The sequence below is a fragment of the Oryctolagus cuniculus genome, chromosome 6 (assembly GCF_051225735.1).
Source record: "Oryctolagus cuniculus isolate XC-2025 breed Fujian yellow rabbit chromosome 6, ASM5122573v1, whole genome shotgun sequence".
Classification (NCBI taxonomy): Eukaryota; Metazoa; Chordata; class Mammalia; order Lagomorpha; family Leporidae; genus Oryctolagus; species Oryctolagus cuniculus.
Window position 1 is genome coordinate 76,521,193 of NC_142872.1, and position 18,844 is coordinate 76,540,036.

The following is an 18,844-nucleotide window of genomic DNA, read 5'->3' on the forward strand; positions in this document are numbered from 1 at the left end:
GTAATTTTTTTATTGTTTAGTGACAGTTTTCTAACTCTTTCTTTTTTTTAAACTTTTATTTAGTAAATATAAATTTCCAAAGTACAGTTTATGGATTACAATGGCTTTACCCCCATAACTTCCCTCCCACCCGCAACCCTCCCATCTCCCGCTCCTTCTCCCATTCCATTCACATCAAGATTCATTTTCAATTATCTTTATATACAGAAGATCGATTTAGTATATTAAGTAAAGATTTCATTAGTTTGCACCACACAGAACATAAAGTGTAAAATACTGTTTCAGTACTAGTTATAGCATTAATTCACATTGGACAACACATTAAGGACAGAGATCCCACATGAGGAATAAGTACACAGAGATTCCTGTTGTTGACTTAACAATTTGACACTCTTGCTTATGGTGTCAGTAATCTCCCTAGGCTCTAGTCATGAGTTTCCAAGGCTATGGAAGCCTCTTGAGTTCACTGACTTCGATCTTATTTAGACAAGGTCATAGTCAAAGTGGAAGTTCTCTCCTCCCTTCAAAGAAAGGTACCTCCCCTCCTTTGATGACCCGTTCTTTCTACTGAGATCTCACTTGCAGAGATCTTTCATTTAGGTTTGTTTTTTGTTGTTGTTGTTTTTGTTTTTTTTGTTCTTGTTGTTGTTTTGTTTTGTTTTGTTTTGTTTCCAGAGTGTCTTGGCTTTCCATGCCTAAAATACTCTCATGGGCTCTTCAGCCAGATCCCAATGCCTTAAGGGCTGATTCTGAGGCCAGAGTGCTATTTAGGACATCTGCCATTCTATGAGTCTGCTGTGTATCCTGCTTCCCATGTTGGATCATTCTCTCCCTTTTTGATTCTATCAGTTAGTATTCACAGACACTAGTCTTGTCTGTGTGATCCCTTTGACTCTTAGACCTATCAGTGTGATCAATTGTGAACTGAAATTGATCACCTGGACTAGTGAGATGGCATTGGTACATGCCACCTTGATGGGATTGTATTGGAATCCCCTGGTACGTTTCTAACTCCACCATTTGGGGCAAGTCCGATTGAGCACTTTCATGGGCTCTTCAGCCAGATCTGAATGCCTTAAGGGCTGATTCTGAGGCCAGGGTTCTAGAATAGCAGCTTTTTTAAAAGTATCACTTAATATGTTGTAACCTCATTTAGGATTCCATTTTACTCACAATTTCATCTTATAGTCAAAGAGGATGCTGTCACTTTTTAAAAATATTTAAAACTGCTTAACTTTCCAATAATTTCATTTTTAAAGATTTATTTATTTGGAATGCAGAGTTACAGCAAGAAAGAAAGACATAGATCTTTATCGACTGGCTCACTCTCCCAAGGGTCCACAATAGCCAGGTCTGTCTGTGTCAGGCTGAAGCCAGGAGCCAGAAACAATATCTGGGTCTCCAACTTGTATGGAAAAGGCCCAAGGACTTGGACCACCTTCTGCTACCTTCTGATGTGCATTAGTAGGAAGCTGGATCAGACGCAGAGCAACCTGGACTCCAACCTACAATTCAATATAGGGTGCCAGTGTCACAAGTGACAGCATAACTCAGTGTACCACGAGACAGCCTCAGTAAGTTCATTTTAAAAATCATGAAACTGAGCCGGCGCCATGGCTCAATAGGGTAATCCTCCATCTGCAGCGCCAGCACACCGGGTTCTAGTCCCGGTCGGGGCACCAGATTCTGTCCCGGTTGCCCCTCTTCCAGGCCAGCTCTCTGCTGTGGCCAGGGAGTGCAGTGGAGGATGGCCCAAGTCCTTGGGCCCTACACCCCATGGGAGACCAGGATAAGTACCTGGCTTCTGCCATCAGATCAGCGCGGTGTGCGAGCCACAGCGCACCGGCCGCAGCGGCCATTGGAGGGTGAACCAACGACAAAGGAAGACCTTTCTCTCTGTCTGTCTGTCTCTCACTGTCCACTCTGCCTGTCAAAAAATAAAAAAAAAAAAAAAAACAAGAAAAATCATGAAACTGAATCCCAGGAAGGATGATATCAGGAAACAATGCATTCAAATGCTGAAGCTTAAAACACTGCAAAAATGATGATGGCGCCATACATAAAGATGACCTCTGTGTGTTGTTTTCATATCCATGACATCCTTATGATAATTAACTATGTATTTTAGTGTACAAAACAAGAAGGTATGTGTTTCTTCCACTATCACATGTAGATGTGTGAATACCTGCTTTTGTCCAGACAATTACTGGGCGTGGACTGCCTTCTGCTTCACAAGGAAATTCCACAGCATGATCTTCCAGCACAACTTGATCCTTAGGGATAATTGTGAATTGCGGAGGAGCTAAAGAATGGAAGAGTAAAAGTGATTTTATAGCTTTTTAATGACAAGAGGAAAAATATGTTTAAACACATGCTTTATGAGAATTTGTCTCCAATTCATTATGACCATAGATATTAACAATGTGTAGGTGCTTGTGTAGGTTTGTACTAGCTTGCAAGGAAACCAGAAGTAGGCACATTCAGTTTGCAAAGTAGTAAAGCAGTAGGCAATAACAAGCAATCATTTCTCCATCTTAAGGCAGTTACTATATAGTGTCAGATAGATAATTAGACATTAGCAACCGGGGAGGGGCTGCAAGGACCTCCTCCTGGGAAGAAACCAAGCTGCTCTCCTCTGAGACTCACTCAAGACTGCTCACTTTGAGGTTTGAATTGTGATTATAGTGTTCTGATAAAATGGGAGCTCAGACAAACCACAAAACTGTAGTTGATAACCACATGTGCAGAGCACCCAAAGGTATGCAATTCCCAGGTGTCAATCTCAGGTGCCAATCATGACCTTTACTGCCACATCACCAGTCAACACCTCTCATATGCTAGGGACAAAAGCTCCAAACCAGGAAGAAAGGGTGTTGTCTGCTCTCTCCACTGCCCCGTTCCTCCCTTGGAATGTACTTTAAACTTTGCTTTACTATCCCGGCTTTATTCTCTCTGAATTGCAATCCCAGACTGTCATTGAAAAAGAATTGAAGACAGCCAGGCCCGCTGGTGACAATATGATTAATCCTCTGAGTTTCTAGTAACTGGCTGCGAGGAACATATTTAAACTGTAAATCATATTTGAATCATTAACAAATAGCTTTTCTCCGAACTCCACACACAGAATAACAATCAAACAATTTCCTCTATTAATTTCTGAAAGAAAAATATGCTCCTTAAAGAGGAATGTTGTTACACATGAAATTACACTTTAGAAAAAGTCACATGTAAGTCAAAATTCAGAGTTCCAAATATTTAAATATTTTATAGTTGCTTTTGTATAAATAACAAATAGCTATTAGCTATGTACATCAGGAGTCTTCACTTTATTAAAGAAAAATGCATAATATGTAAAAAGTACACATGTATTTCCAAATTTTTTGCACCTAAAAAAATCTTTCAATTCCATCTATCCACAAACTTTGAAAAAGCATCTTACATAGTTATAGAAAGGCATTCTGTTTATGACATTTTGATAAATATGAAAAAAGTCAATGTAGCCATAGAAAAAGGGTACAATAATATGTAAATGATGACATTTTCAAAAGAACTTTCCCAGATAACTTGCAATCAGTTCTCTGGATTCCTAGATCTTTGCACAACTCACACTGATATGAAGTAACCAGGCAGGAACCTCAATAGAGATGGATGAGCTGGAATTTCTGCCAGCCCTGTATTGTAACTCTTTCCCCTTACCCTCAGTCTAATACAGCCACTTTCCCATGATGCATCTGTGTTTCATCCAGGATCAGAAAGGAGGAGTCATTATGATGGCCACAAGGAAGTTAAACTCTACATGGAGACTCCATGAAAATCCCAGAAATCCTCACACATATTAAACCCCACCCAGACCCCACCCTGTTTGTATATTTCATTAGGGCACCATTCACTATCTCATAAATGAGGCTGATAATGTGGGAAGGGGCTTCTTTTGCCCTTCTTGATCCATGGGCCATGGGGATCTCTATCTGGCCTCCTCCCTGTCTCTCTCTCCTCATGGGCTATCTCTGACTGACTCATGAGGGTATCTATTCACATAGGGTGGTCCACACTTACATCTGAATGTATGTTCACTCTCTCTTTTAAATAAATCCAACTTTCACTGTATACTGCATTTATGTCTCTGCTCTGAATTTTTATCTGTGTGGGAGCAAAGACCTGGAATAAAGTCTAGGTTACCTAGGCCCATAACATTACTACCCTTGTTCCCTTCAGCTACCTGGAAATAAAAGAAACATGATACAGGAAATACTACTTAAAAGTGAATTTGCGGGGCCGATGTCATGGCTCATAGGTTATTCCTCCGCTTGCGGTGCCGGCATCGCATATGGGTGCTGGTTCTAGTCCCGGCTGCTCCTCTCCCAATCCAGCTCTCTGCTGTGGCCTGGGAGAGCAGTAGAAGATGGCCCAAATCCTTGGGCCCCTGCACCCACACGGGAGACCTGGAAGAAGCACCTGTTTCCTGGCTTTGGATCGACACAGTTCTGACCATTGCAGCCATTTGAAGAGTGAACCAATGGAAGGAAGAACTTTCTCTGTCTCTCCCTCTCACTGTCTATAACTCTCCCTCTCAAATAAATAAATAAAAATATTTTTTTTAAAAAAGTGAATTTGCTTTAAGTGACACACTGAGTGAAGGAAATAAAGATAAAAAAAAAAAAAGACTTCACGGCTGGCTTTGTGGCAGTGGGTTGAGACATCTGTGATCCCAGCATCTCATATTGACAGGCTAGCACAACTCAGCTGTTCTGTTTCCTATCTAGCTAATATGCCTGGAAAGAGAACAGAAGATGGCCCTGTTATTTGGGCCCCTGTCACCCACGTTGGAGTCCCAGATGCAGTTTCTGGGCTCCTGGCTTCAAACTGGTTAAGCCTGGACTGTTTCAGCTGTCTGGGGGGTGAACCAGATCTCTCTCTCTCTCTCTCTCTCTGCCCCCCCCACTCTCCGTGTCTCTCTCTCTCTCTATCTCTCTCTCTTCTCTCTCTCTCTCTGTCAACTCTGCCTTTCAAATGAAATAAATAAAAGTTCAATAAAAAGAAACAGACTTCATCAATCTAAGTAGCATGCTAGATTTTTTTTAAATTATTATATAAACACACAAATTTATAAAACCACTCAGGGATATCTGAAAGCTATTTGTAATAAACTTCTACAAAAAAAACAATCTGTGGAAAACAACCCACAGACCCATATTATCAGTCTCCTCTTCCGACAGAAAAAAATTCAGGCCAGGGGAGGTAGGATTTTTTTTCAGTCAGAACTAGTAAGTGGCAGAGACTATATAAGAATATAGGTCAGTCAACCCCCAGCCTCATTTCTTTCAGGAACATTGCACTAATGCCTACAATTGCAAGGAATTACATAAAAAGAACAAAATATTTCTACACTGAAAAATTGATTCATTATATAGTAAAAGAGCCTTATAATAAAAGCAGCTAGCAGTTAGGGTCAGCAATTTAGTCAAGCTTCCAATGTTGGAAAATTTGATTCACATTTTTGTAACAGTAGTAAAAATGCACTGTTAGTCAAGCCTGGAAGAAAAGTGCTGTTTTACTTCATATGTTCTTATGAAAAAAAAAATTTTAAGTAAAATTCCACATCCTAGCAGTGGATAGAAAAAGTTTAAGAACATGATCAGTGCATGTTTGTTCCCTACACAAAAATGACCATCTGCCTGGATTTATGAAGAAATTATAATCTACATGGGAGAAAACCAAAATGACCTACATATTTCAAGACAGGTAGTAAGACTGGAAGAATTACGCAGACACAAGAGGGTTAACATATCTGGTTTCCATGTAAAATAGTGGCCATCCTAGTCCCACTTCCAATGTTAAAATAGCACCTGCTGAGACGAACTGTTTTGGTATTTTATTAAAATCTACCTTCTGGCTGCTCATGACTTTGATGATTCATATCAAAAGTATTTTTAAAATTACTTTTAATTCATTTATTTATTAGGAAGGAAGAGAGACAAGCAGAGACAGAGACAAATCTTCCACCTGCTGGTTTACTTCACAAGTAAATACCTGCAATATCCAGGTCTGGAAGTTTTGGGTAGCTGGGACCCAAGTAAGACAGTATCTGGCAAACCACAGTCCCACCTACCTGGAAGTGGGCTGAACAAAACAAGATCCAGACAAAGGAATTGATTCAAATCAGTTGGATCCAATATGACATCCAGATGAATGGCTACAAGACCTACAGCCTCATGATACCCTCATTATAATACATTAGCATAGTAAAAATTATTCCTCCTAGTGCTGTGACCCCATAGTTTACACATAGTTTACAATTGCCACAGCAATCTACAGAAATGACCATACAAGGAGAGAAGAGAGGCAGATCCCCAGTGCCTGGAAGTTGCCACCTCTTTCACACAAATAAGATGTATATCCCAGCCAGATATTAATGTGCATTTCCTGTACACTATAAATGTTCAGCCTTGGCTGCATCTAGGGCTACTCTTTACAGTAGTAGCCTGCTTTTTGCCTTTTTCTTTAATTAAACACTCTTCATTTTGCTGGCTTGCTATTGATTCCTCTCTTGCCTATGGCAAGGATCCTCCTGAGATAGTGGAGGCCAAGAAAGTGGGGTCCCACACAGGGGTCACCAACTGTCCAGGATCACAAGTATTGAACTACCATCAGCATCTCCTAACATGTGCATGAGCCAGAACGCAAACCTAGGCAATCTAATACAGGATTATGGGTATCCTAAGAGGCAGTTTAACCACTGTGCAAAACATCCACCCATCAAAAACATTTTCATTTGCACCATGTATGACAATGAACCCCTTTACTTATGTGTCCCACGATTAATTCAATGAATTTTATACCTTTAATTGAAGCTTTTTTGAGGTCCCTTTAGTTATGATTTGTTGCAGCCAATATAAAGAATACTCATGACCTTGGCTTAAAAACAGACATTAACAAGCTGGTGTTGTGGCTTAGCAGGTAAAGCCAACACCTGTGATGTGGAGATCCCACATGGGTGCTGGCTGGTGTCCCTGCTGTTCCACTTCCAATCCAGCTCCCTGCTAATAGCCTGGGAAAGCAGCAGAAGGTGACCCAAGTGCCTGGGCCCCTGAACCCATGTGGGAGACCAGGAAGAAGCACCTGGCTCCTGGCTTTGAATAGGTGCAGCACCGGCCGTGGCAGCCATTTGGAGAATGAACCAATGGAAGGATTCTTTTCTCTCTGTCTCTCCCTCTCACTCTCTGTAACTCTAACTCTCAAATAAAATCTTAAAAAAATTTAGTCTAAGCAAATTAAAGAAGTCTTAATGCATAGGGTGAGTATTAGACTCTTTCAAGACCAATTAAAAATGTCAACACACAGATGTGCAAGTGACACAAGTACACAGTCGTGAGCAATAAACGACAAAGCACTTGGAGATTTTAGTGCAAACTGATTGGTAGAAGGAAAGCTTTAGCATATTGTGATTGGAAAACCAAGCAAGTAAAAGTTATCAGAATTTAGTAAAACATCCCTTGTTTTATTTGCACATGAACACATAGAAAGAAGAAGGAATACATGAAAGAAACTAAAAAAACACACCATTATTGCAGTATGAAATAAAGGAGACTGTTAAAGGGCAAATGTGTGGCTAAGCATGTGCTTGTAAAAAAAAAAAAAAGACATCCAACAAAAATAATGTGGGACAAAAAAATTGTAGACTACTTCTTTCAAAGCATTTTTCAGTCTCAACATATGGAGAATCTAAAAACAACATTTGAGTCCTTTAAAAGTAATTTCTCTCAAGAATTACCAAAGACTCCAGGGGAAAAGTTTCATTTCCATATCTTCTTTTCAGAACAAAGAAAGTGGTTTTTTGATATTAGCATTTTTAGTGGAAAACACAATATTTTTCAGACATGTCAGTACAAACAAGACATTATTGATCTATTGCTACTTAAGAAGCTGATTCTAGACAATCCAATTCAGAGAACATTTACTGCAGGAAACCTAGGCTGGATGAAGTACTACATCTTTTGGAAGACAGTACCACTCACGGCCCTGACATTTCCCAAATTCTAATGCTGTCCTAGGCTGGTCAGTTCCACAATTCTAAACTGTCTTTGTTCGGGGATTCTCAGTGTTCACCCAGTGCTTTGATAGAAAATAATCAACATAAATCTGAAAATACTGAAACTTGTTAGTTAAAATATCCATGACTCTGGGGGATCTTTAAAATGGATCATTTAAATTACTGTACTCTTGTCAACTTATGAAAAACTGTTTTGGATAGAATCAGGCTTTTGACATCACTCCAGTAACAGATATTCTGTTGTTTACTGAACATCTTAGTTTACAGGATTGAGCTCCAGCACACAGGTGCACACACACACACACACACATAGAAAAGAAGGGGCAGCCCTGGGTTAAAAATCAAAATACAGCAGCATGCTCATACATATTAATTATTTCCCAGGTACAAAAGAGATTTGTTATTGCTGTTTCTACATGAGCCAGGCTACTGGTGAGAGCCCTCTGCATATTCTCCAGCTATGTTGAGCTGACAGCTTCGTAAGTGACTCTGAACTTGGGGCACAGCCTTTTCACATTCATAGCTGAAGTGTCTTCCCTTTACCTGTAAAATATTCTGAAGCACAAATATCTTTTGACAGTTTGCTGCCAGATTAATGACTTCATCTCTTTTATTGCTAATGGTTGATGCTGGCATTTGGATAAAGATTGAAATGACAAAAAAATTCAACTTTTAACTTGAAGCAGATTAGTTTTGAAAGTTCTATTGTGTCAAACAATAAATGGCAAATAAAAATGCCTCTCCCCCCACGTACATGACATTATTTTTTAAGATGAAAAATAATTTTCTGAATATGACAGGAGGAACATTTCAATTATGACCTTCTGCTCCCTACCTTGTACAATTATGCTTGCTGTGGCTTGAATAGAACCTTGGTTATTGCTGGCGTGGCAGGTGAATGGACCGTGATCCCACAGCGAGATGTTCTGTAGGTGAAGTCCACTGGAAGTCACCGCATGCCTGGACTCATCCAGCTCCTGTCCATTGCCTCTGGTCCATGTTACATGAGGGTGTGGCTGGCCTGTGGCCATACATTCCAAAGTTGTGCTGGTGCCAATTAAAACCTCTGTATCTCGGGGCTGGATTACAAAATTAGGTTTGGCTAAGGGTAAGAAGGGAACAAAACAAAACAGCCAGTGGCAGTTAGAAGGTGTATTTACTCTGCATTGCCTTTTTAAAGATTGTATTTATTTATTTGAGAGACAGAGTTCCAGAGAGAGAAAGAAAGGTCTTCCTCCATGAGTTCATTCCCCAAATGGCCCCAACAGCTAGAGCTAAGCTGATCCAAGGCAAAGATCCAGAAGCTTCTTTCGAATCTCCACGGGGGTACAAGGGACCCAAGTACTTGGGCCAAGCTCTACGGCTTTCCCAGGTCTTAGCAGAGAGCTGCATCGAAAGAGAAGGAGCAGGAACACACACTGGCGGCTATATGAGATGCCACAGGCGGAGGCTTAGTTTACTACATCACAGCGCTGCCCCCTGCATTGTTTTAAGACTACTGTCATATTAACAATTGCTTTTATACTAAAATCTTATGCTATCACATTAAGTCTTAGAGAATGAAATCTAAAATAAATGTGGATTTGATACAAATGCATATTTTTAGGATTACTTGTCTTAATGCCATTGTACTGTAAGCATTGCAATGTGCTCATCCAATACCTATTCCTTATTTTAAGGGCTAAATATTCAAATGTCCCCATTTAAAATTACACACTTAAAAAACCAAAAAAACAGTTCTACTAATGAGATGCAAGCATCTGCCACCAGGGAGGGAGTTTCCATCCTAAATAAAGGAGGCCAGTCTAACTAGGCATTGCTCTGCTGCCTGATTGCTGCCTGGATTAAGTCATGAGTTAAGCTTATAGGAGCCATCTCTTAACCAAATGGTGACAATTTTGAGGGGGAAAAAGTGGCCTATGTCCAAAGGATTGAAGAAGAAGAAAGTAAAACAGCATTGATTCACTGGGTAATATGGCAACTCTGTACAGAGAACTTCTGCACTATCTGTGGAATCCAACTAAGACACACACGTATGTGCACTCATACATACACAAACACATGCCCACATAACATATACACAAACACACAAAGACATACAAGAGGGCATCAAAGCATTCATGGAAAATGTCACTAAAATACAATTTTCTTTCAGAAATATTTTGAAATTCATGCTTAGTTTTTTTCATAGTATGTATTTCCCATGAGCTTTCTGAGGACTCCTCTTACAAATGTGTTTCAAAAAATTTTGTACCAAAATCAACTTGTTTTATAGTCCATTTTCTGTGAGCATTTTGAGGTAACCTGTGCATCAAGGTGTAGTTAAGCCAATTCTAATCAAATTTTTGGTTACTTTCAGCTAAGCTTATCACACATTAATTCATCAAGTATCCTTATAGATAGAAAATTTAGACTTTCATAGAAGATGTTCCACTCTTACTAATTCATAAAGATCTCATCATTCCTGGCAATTTGTAGCAGAACCTAAAGACTTACTAGGGTATTAGATATACCTATTGATTGAGTTTATGTTTAGGAGCTCCTTAATTACTGAGATTAACATACCCCAGAAAGTAGATAGAGTTGATTGGCTCTAATTCAACAAAGGTTTAGTTAAATTGTTAACAGTAATAAATGTCTTAAGTATAATAGTAAAACAATATACATTGGAAAAATGCAAAGATGTACAAGAAACATGTATTTCATTGTTTACTCATGGCCTAGCTACAAAGACAGAGGGCAAAACAGAGAGTCTTCAAAACTGCAATCCATCTTGGAAAGAATTATCTTAGAGTTAGGTGTAAATGTGCTGTGATTTCTGTATTGTTGGTTACATCTTGGGAAGTGTAAATGTGCCTTGATTCCTGTATTGTTGGTTGCCACTCAAACACATGGTGAAATGCTCAGCATTTACTGAGTAATAAGATGTGTTGGGACTTTTTAGGGTGTTGGGTCAAGGCATCATTGCTCTCATGAATAGATTAACATAGCTTTTGCAAAATTGGGTTAGTTCTCAGCTGATGAGGGTTGTTAACAAAGCTGGCCAGTCCCCTTGGTTCTCTCCGTTCTTAAATTAAACATGCATTTGCTTGGTCATCTCCCAACTTCTGCCATGGTACAAACCAGGTGAAGGCTCCCACCAGATGTGGCCACCCAAAACCAGACTCTGGTGCCATGAGCCAAAGTAAAGCTCTTTCCTTTAGAAGTGACAAAACCTTGGGTATTTTCTTAAAACCACAGAAATTGAACTAGGGCAAAATGCTAAAGGAGAAGATGCAGGTGGAAAGAGAGCATATAGGAAAGGCTATTGAATTTTTGAAATAAAGAGTCTGTTGGAAGTCTGTCAATGGAAGTGGAAATGGAAAGGAGACTTATCTGACACCTTTAGCAACTAAATTTCAGAGATTTGAGGAAGGTAGGATCACAATGCAGGATGAATCTGAGATTATTGGTGGCTGTTAATATTAACAGGGACAGCAAACAGATGAAGTTTGTACAACTATGTTTGAGGAATACAAAGGATTTATGTGTGAAGCAAAGTAGGAAGGAAAGGTGATGTCATACCAAATTGCAAGAAAGATATCAGTAATAAAAAGCATAAATTTTACATTAAATTTTAATATTGAATATCTGGGGATTGTCTTAAAATTCAAAGAGAGCTCAAAGGGAGGAGGAAAAATGTGATGAAGGCAGTCCAAATTACAGGAGGAGGGAGGAGGGGGAGAGGAGTTAGAAGGACATGGCATACAACGCAAGCAGAAGAGACAAAGAAGGATGAGGATCATAGGTAAGGACAGGAGGCAGTGATGGCCGGAAGGCAAAGTTAGAATGCTCCTGGGTGCTCTGTCAAACTTGACCTACAGGTAGAAGGGAAAGAAACTTTGGAAGGAGCTTGTGGGGTTGTCAATTTAAAATTATATGTGAACCAAGAGAGAAATTCCCATTTTGCTGTTTCCAACTAAGATGCTGTTTTCTCTTGAAGTAACTCTCAATTCAGTGCATCTTCTCTACCTGCTTGGCCACTACCCTGTTCCTACTACAGCCCCATTCTGTACTGTGGCAACAGCCCACAGACTGTTTATTCTCTATTTAGTCTCCTATTTAGTCTCTGAGCTCCCCAGAGGTTGGTTCCTTCCTTCCTTCCTTCCTTCCTTCCTTCCTTCCTTCCTTCCTTCCTTTATTAAGATTTATTTATTTTATTTGAAAGTCAGAGTTACACAAAGAGAGAAGGAGAGGTAGAGAGAGAGAGAGAGAGAAAGGTCTTCCATCTGCTGGTTCATTCCCCCAATTGGCTGCAATGCCTGGAGCTGTGCCAATCTGAAGCCAGGAGTCAGGATCTTCCTCTAGGTCTTCCCATGCTGGTGCAGGGGCTCAAGGACTTGGGCCATCTTCTGATGCTTTCCCAGGCCATAGCAGAGAGCTGGATAGGAAGTGGAGCAACCAGGTCTTGAACCGGTGCCCATATGAGATGCTGGTACTACAGGTGGCGGCTTTACCAGCTACGCCACAGAGCCAGCCCCTAGAGGTATCTTTCTAATAGAGAAATCTTATCCTGTTACTCTGAGAGTACGAACATAGGATCCTGAATACCGTGACCTCATCTCCTATGTGTACAATCCTTCATCAATACACTTCAAGGTTCCTAATTTCTTTGTTTGATTAAAAAAAAAATCGAGGTGAGTGAGGAAAGAGAGAGACAGCAATATACAGAGAAAGCTCTCATATCTGCCATTTTAACTCCCAAATATCATCAATGGGACAGGCTAAAGCTAGGAGTCAGAAGCTCAATCCAGGCCTCCAATGTGAGTGGCAGGGATCCAAGTACTTGAGCCACAACTACTGCCTTCAAGGGATCTGCATTAGCAGGAAGCTAGAGGCAGGAGCTGGAGGCAGCTGTTGAACCCAGGTACTCCAATGTGGGACATGAGTTCTCCCTAACTGCTAGGTTAAATGCCTGCCCCAGTTTCCATCTCTTGAATGTGCCCTTCCCTGTCTTCCTTCATGCTACCCTTTCTACCAAAATAATGTTTCAACCCTACTTATTTGGCTTTATTCCACATGTCTTTGCTTTCAGTTTGGATGTCATTGCTCCTGAATGAATACAGCTCTCAAAGTCTACCCCAGAGGCTTCCCCTTCCATTCTGTCCTGAGTTTGCCACTTCTGTTGACATTATTAACATCTTCCAACTACTGCAGAGTCATCCTCTATGGCTACCTGTTCTTCCCCAAGTCTTGAGGGGTCTGGTGGTTGTGACTCTCACCAAATTTTATATTTTTTGCAAGTTAGTACTCAGTACATCTGTCATTGAAAGGTAAATTGCATAGTTATAATTAAACAAAGTTTATTAGGATAAAAGTTAATAAAAGCATTTTCACTATAGAACTGAAGCTATCTAGAAAAGTACATGATGCGTTTTTTGCAAGCAGAATTCCTGATACATTATTACATTTTTACCTTGTGGCACAATTAAACTGTCATGAAACCCAACGTTTGCATCATAATGATACTATTATGAAATTCATCACTTCTGATTATTTGGCTACATTCTGTAATCCATGGTTGTGAGATTATTCTTGTCTGTTGCCCTACATTTTGAGGATACCGCGCCATGGTGAGTTTTTGCACCTCACTGCCCATCTCTCCAGCTGACAACACCTCAGTAATCAGACAGTGGCCATGGTCTGGTTGTTTATACCACAGAATATGGAAAATGCTGAAAATTAGGGTCCCCCCTGCCCAGAGCCACTTTTTAAGCATTTACTGGTACATCACTCTGTTTTAAGCTTTTACCGCCTCTCCTTACGCATCATAAAATGTATCATTTTCTTGAATCATGGCTATCATCTAATAGATCACAGGCAGAATAAGATGAGAAACAATGTATTTCCATCATCTCAAAATAACATTAATAAAAATTTGTCAGCTATAATGCCTGGTTTATATGAGATGTTGAAAGTGTGTCAGAGCAAATCTCGTGGAAAATGCAATGCAAGTGGGTGTTAACCCATGGTCCTCCTCAGCTGGCACAGACTTCAATAAATGTTTGTTGAATGAATTCATAATGAATGAGGATTGAATGATTTATGAGGAGAATTAGGCTGCTATTTGGGTGCCATTTGTTGACTCCACCTGGTACACTGGAAAGCTGATGGGTAAGCAAAAGGAGAAGACCAAAGTTTGGGAATCCTATCTGTCCCAAGAATAGAATGAAGGCAGAGCATTAAAATTGATTTCCAGAGGAAAAAAGCCTTAAGTTTCTCTAAAAAATCATGAGAATAATCACAGTTAACATCAAAAATTCTACTTTGAAGCATTGCCTGCTTCAAAGAAGCACTATCAGGTCACTTTCTGGTGCAAATAAAGGAGAACTGATGAGTCTTTGTCCAGTTCAACCAGATAACTGCAAGTTTTACCTGGAAGGCTGGAGTATCTCAGCACAGCATTGTGCGTGTGGGCCTCCCCAGCCGAGTTTCTCGCCATGCACTGATAGACCCCTTGATCTGACTCTCTGGCATTTCGGATCATGAGTGTCCCATCATCAAACATGTTAAGTCGGGGGTCGTATTCCAAATCCAGAGAGTGGCTGTAGATAGATGGTATTTGTTACCAAATAACACTCATATTTAAAAAAAAACTCTAATGAGATAGAGAATATAGGACTTTCTAAATAGTTTTACTTTTTTTATTTCTATAAAGAGAACAAAGTTCATGTATTTTACATATAAAGTTTTAAGGACATAATGATACTTCCTACTTTACCCTTCCTGTCTTCCACCCTCCCTCCTCTTTCTTTTCTTATTTTTCTTATAATTTTTGCAGTGAAATACTTTTAATTTACTTTCTAATCACAATCTTAACCCTCCACTAAATAAAGAATTCAACAAGTGAGTAGAAAAACACTAGCAATGTTCAATGATTTGTTACAATTTTTATTGGAGTAATTGAAACTATCTTACTTCAAATCCTGGTTGTCCCCATCTCATTTCAGAGACTACATCCTGAACAGACTTTGTGTCAACACAGATAGTAGAGCACACAGCTTAAATGTTTGCTTTGGGTAGCGTGCATTCAGACACTGACTCGATCTCCTACATGAAGGAGGCTTCAGGAAATTTTTACAACTTTGAATTGCTATTTTTAGAAACAGGGAATTATCAGATAATGATACGTAAGCTTTTCACCTGTGAGTCATTGACTCTGCTTCTACATTTTGGTAAAGTGTAAAATAAATATTTGTATTCAAACCAACATGACTCAAAGCCCAGTATAATTATAATTCTCAGCATTAAATAAATGCACTCCACTTACTTAGTTGTTGGCTATTAGGCCCTGGACCACTTTGTACATAGCAGCAAAATGCCTTTTATCAAGCCAATGGATAATCCATTGAGTACAAATAGGATCAAACATACAGCATCAGATTATATCAATAATCACAAGCAAGGGAATGTTTTAATGGGTGATTTTTAGCAACAGATGAAAGCTACTGACACAAATATCATAAATTTTTCCCAGATTGTTTTCTGGTCATGATTGTTTTTTCAGTAAAGTTACTTAATGATCATGTAAAGGGAGTAGATAGATGTTCATGCAAGTTTAGTACTAATGAATGCTTCAGGCATAGAAAAAGGAAGTCTACCCATCCAATCATCCATCATTCAATGAATTTTTATGCAACACCTGCTTTGGGTCACCAACAAAAATATATTTCATAGAGGAAACAGTTAATTGGGAGAATCTAATTGCTTTCCTTTTAATCTGTTAGCTTTACAAATAGGTTTTTGATAAATGTTTATTCTCTAGTTTCAAAATACACCAACACTGAAGAACAACTCAGCCTAATCTTGGACATGTAAAAAAATAGTAAATCATGTTAAAGAGATAGAGAAATCATCATTCTCATTTAATAATGTTTGTCATCAAAGATGAGGAAGAAGCAGACAAGGGCCATGTTAAAGTTCAGAACGGAATAGAGGAGCAAAGCAGAGACCATTGGGTAAGGAAAGCCTGATGTGGAAGAGAAAGTACCAATTACCAAAATAAGAACATGGAGATGCCATTTTTAAGAGATTAGCCTTAGAAAAAGCATAATTGCTTTTGAATGGCGAGCTATGCAAGACACAGGCAGACAGAGACTGAGTTTCCCAGAAATGATAAGCTGCCAAAGTCATGAAGTATATATAACATGGGAGGAACATCAGAAAGCACGTGCCCAAATTCAGAAGGCTCATAAAGTACTAAGCAACTTAGTTATCATAACCATGGTTCTCAAATTATCTAGCATTGAGTCTAATAGAAACTGTTTACAAAAAGACGTGCCAACAACAATAAAATCCATTTTTGGATGATTTAGTTTCCTGAAGTCTTGTTCTAAAGCTCCATACCCTGTTTTCAAAGGCTACCAGATGTGTGATTGCTATCTGTCATCTGGCTAGACAATGCAGTAGAATGCACTGATATGCACTGTTTTAAAAGATGATATAAAATGGAGAACAGCATATCACACCCATAAATTTAGAATGCATCATCCCTTCTCCTGTTTGTTTCTCTCTTTGCTCAGATCTTCATTATGCTCATAAAACTTGTATGCTCATAAATCACGATGCTCCTTCAAAAACTACCAGAAGCTGTTGATATAGGCCAGCAGATAGGATTAAATTGATTAGATTTGTGAGCTGGAGAACACACCTTTGCCCTGCCCCCATTTATGATCTCACACCCCCTACCTGACCTCACCTGTTCATCTGCCTGCCCATCAGACTACCTAACCATTCCCTTTTGAAAGTGAATAAAAGGCCTGGAGCATGGTGGGCCTGCCCTTTTTGTCCTGCGCCTTCGGGTACACAGCCTTTTGGCCACCATTATGCCTCTATTTTCCTGTTTGCAAGCTTTGCTCTAAGTGGCTCCCAGCTTGCTCTGTGCTTGATATGGAGCCAACTTGTGTTTCTGGATTTCGTTCTCCCCTAAATAAAGCCCTCACTTTCTTGTGTATTTCTTTCACTAAATAAATGCTAAAACCTTACCTTATCACCTGATTTATTCGAGCTGGTAGTCAGAATTCTTCTCTGAATAGACAACAAAAACCCTCCAAATATTAATATTAAAAATAAAAAAATTATTAATAAACTAGCTGATAATAGTGTCATGGTTCAATATATTCCTTTCACACTCAGTTTCATGCAAACTGGGTAGCAATCCATGTAAAATACAAAGATTTCCGTGAGTGGAACACACTTAACTCTTTTCCTTGAAAAAAATGTGCAAGTAAATGCATTTGACTTAATGAAGAAGTATCAATAAACTTGATTAGAACAATTAATTGTAGTCAACATTTATTAAGTTATTTCTGAGAATTAAATATTATAACTAGAAATATATGAAAATATTTTTTAAGGTTGCTAGACACTCTGGCCTCAGAATCAGCCCTTAAGGCATTCAGATCTGGCTAAAAAACCCATAAGAGTATTTCAGGCATGGAAAGCCAAGACACTGTGGGAAAAAAACGACCTAAATGAAAGATCTCTGTGAGTGAGATCCCAGCGGAAAGAACGGGCCATCAGAGAAGGAGGTACCTTTCTCTGAAGGGAGGAGAGAACTTCCACTTTGACTATGGCCTTGTCTAAATAAGGTCGGAGTTGGCAAACTCAAGAGGCTTCCATAGCCTTGGCAGCTCATGACAAGAGCCTCGAGTGATTACTGATGTCATAAATGAGTGTCAATTGTTAAATCAACAACAGGAGTCACTGTGCACTTACTCCCCATGTAGGATCTCTGTCATTAATGTGTTGTGCTATGTGAATTAACAGTATAACTAGTACTCAAACAGTACTTTATACTTTGTGTTTCTGTGTGGGTGCAAACAGTTGATATCTTTACTTAGTATATACTAAATTGATCTTTGTATATAAAGATAATTGAAAATGAATCTTGATGGAGAATGGGATGGGAGAGGGAGTGGGAGATGGAATGGTTGTGGGTGGGAGGGTGGTTACAGGGGAAAAAAAGCTGCTATAATCCAAAACTTGTACTTTGGAAATTTATATTTATTAAATAAAAGTTAAAAAAATAAAAAAATAAAGTTGCTAGAGATGGAATTAAAAATGTTTATTTTTGTGCAAAAAGGTTTTAAAATCCATGGGATTTCAAAAATTTCATGAAAAAATGCATATTATAAAAATATATGCATACATTTCACAGTTTTTGTGCACCAAAATGAATTTATCTTTTAATTCCATCTTCCATAACTTTTTGAAATCCCTGTGTCTATCATCAGGGTTCTCAACTGTGTTTAAATATTCCCTCTAATTTTTGTTCTTTATTTTTCTGAAAATCAATATTGATATTTCTCACTAGAATTTGGTTTGTACCAATTTATTCTTGTTATTATCTCAATTTTGTCTTTTTTGGCAGCTATTTTGTCAGATATACAAAGAAAGATTCATGAATCTTAACAACCAGGAGAATTATATCTTTGGTCATTAAGTATGATCCATGATACATAATTACACTACTGTCTGAGGCTGATTTTAGTTGATTCATATTTGTCAATGGTTAGAGATTATTTTGTTCACCCTTGCTTCTTGCATATCACCTCTTCCTTGTGGGTTCAGTTTCTCACTTCCTGAAGTAACATCTGTTTGCACTTCCTCCAGGTATGGTCCTGAGGAAAGCTCGGTTCTTTCTCTGAAAATGTTTTCATTTAACCTTATCAGAAAACTTTAGCTGGACATAAAATTGAAGGTTATTTACTTTTCCATTGACTTCTTTCTGATGTGAAGTTCACAGCAAGTGTA

General features: G+C 39.0%; 1 protein-coding gene across 3 annotated transcripts in view; it reads right to left on the reverse strand.

Moving 5' to 3' along the window:
* The window catches only part of PXDNL (peroxidasin like), a 516,369-nt gene that overhangs the window by 135,231 nt on the left and 362,294 nt on the right, over positions 1–18,844 (reverse strand). For 2 of the 3 annotated variants that reach the window (XM_002710472.6, XM_089335220.1), the window contains exons 9-11: positions 14,465–14,634; positions 8,886–9,152; positions 2,186–2,302 (exon numbers count right to left, since the gene is read on the reverse strand). In XM_002710472.6, coding sequence (XP_002710518.4) covers positions 2,186–2,302; positions 8,886–9,152; positions 14,465–14,634 — 554 coding nt within the window. The remainder of the gene's footprint in view (positions 1–2,185; positions 2,303–8,885; positions 9,153–14,464; positions 14,635–18,844) is intronic. The other variant, XM_089335219.1, reaches the window with a different exon arrangement.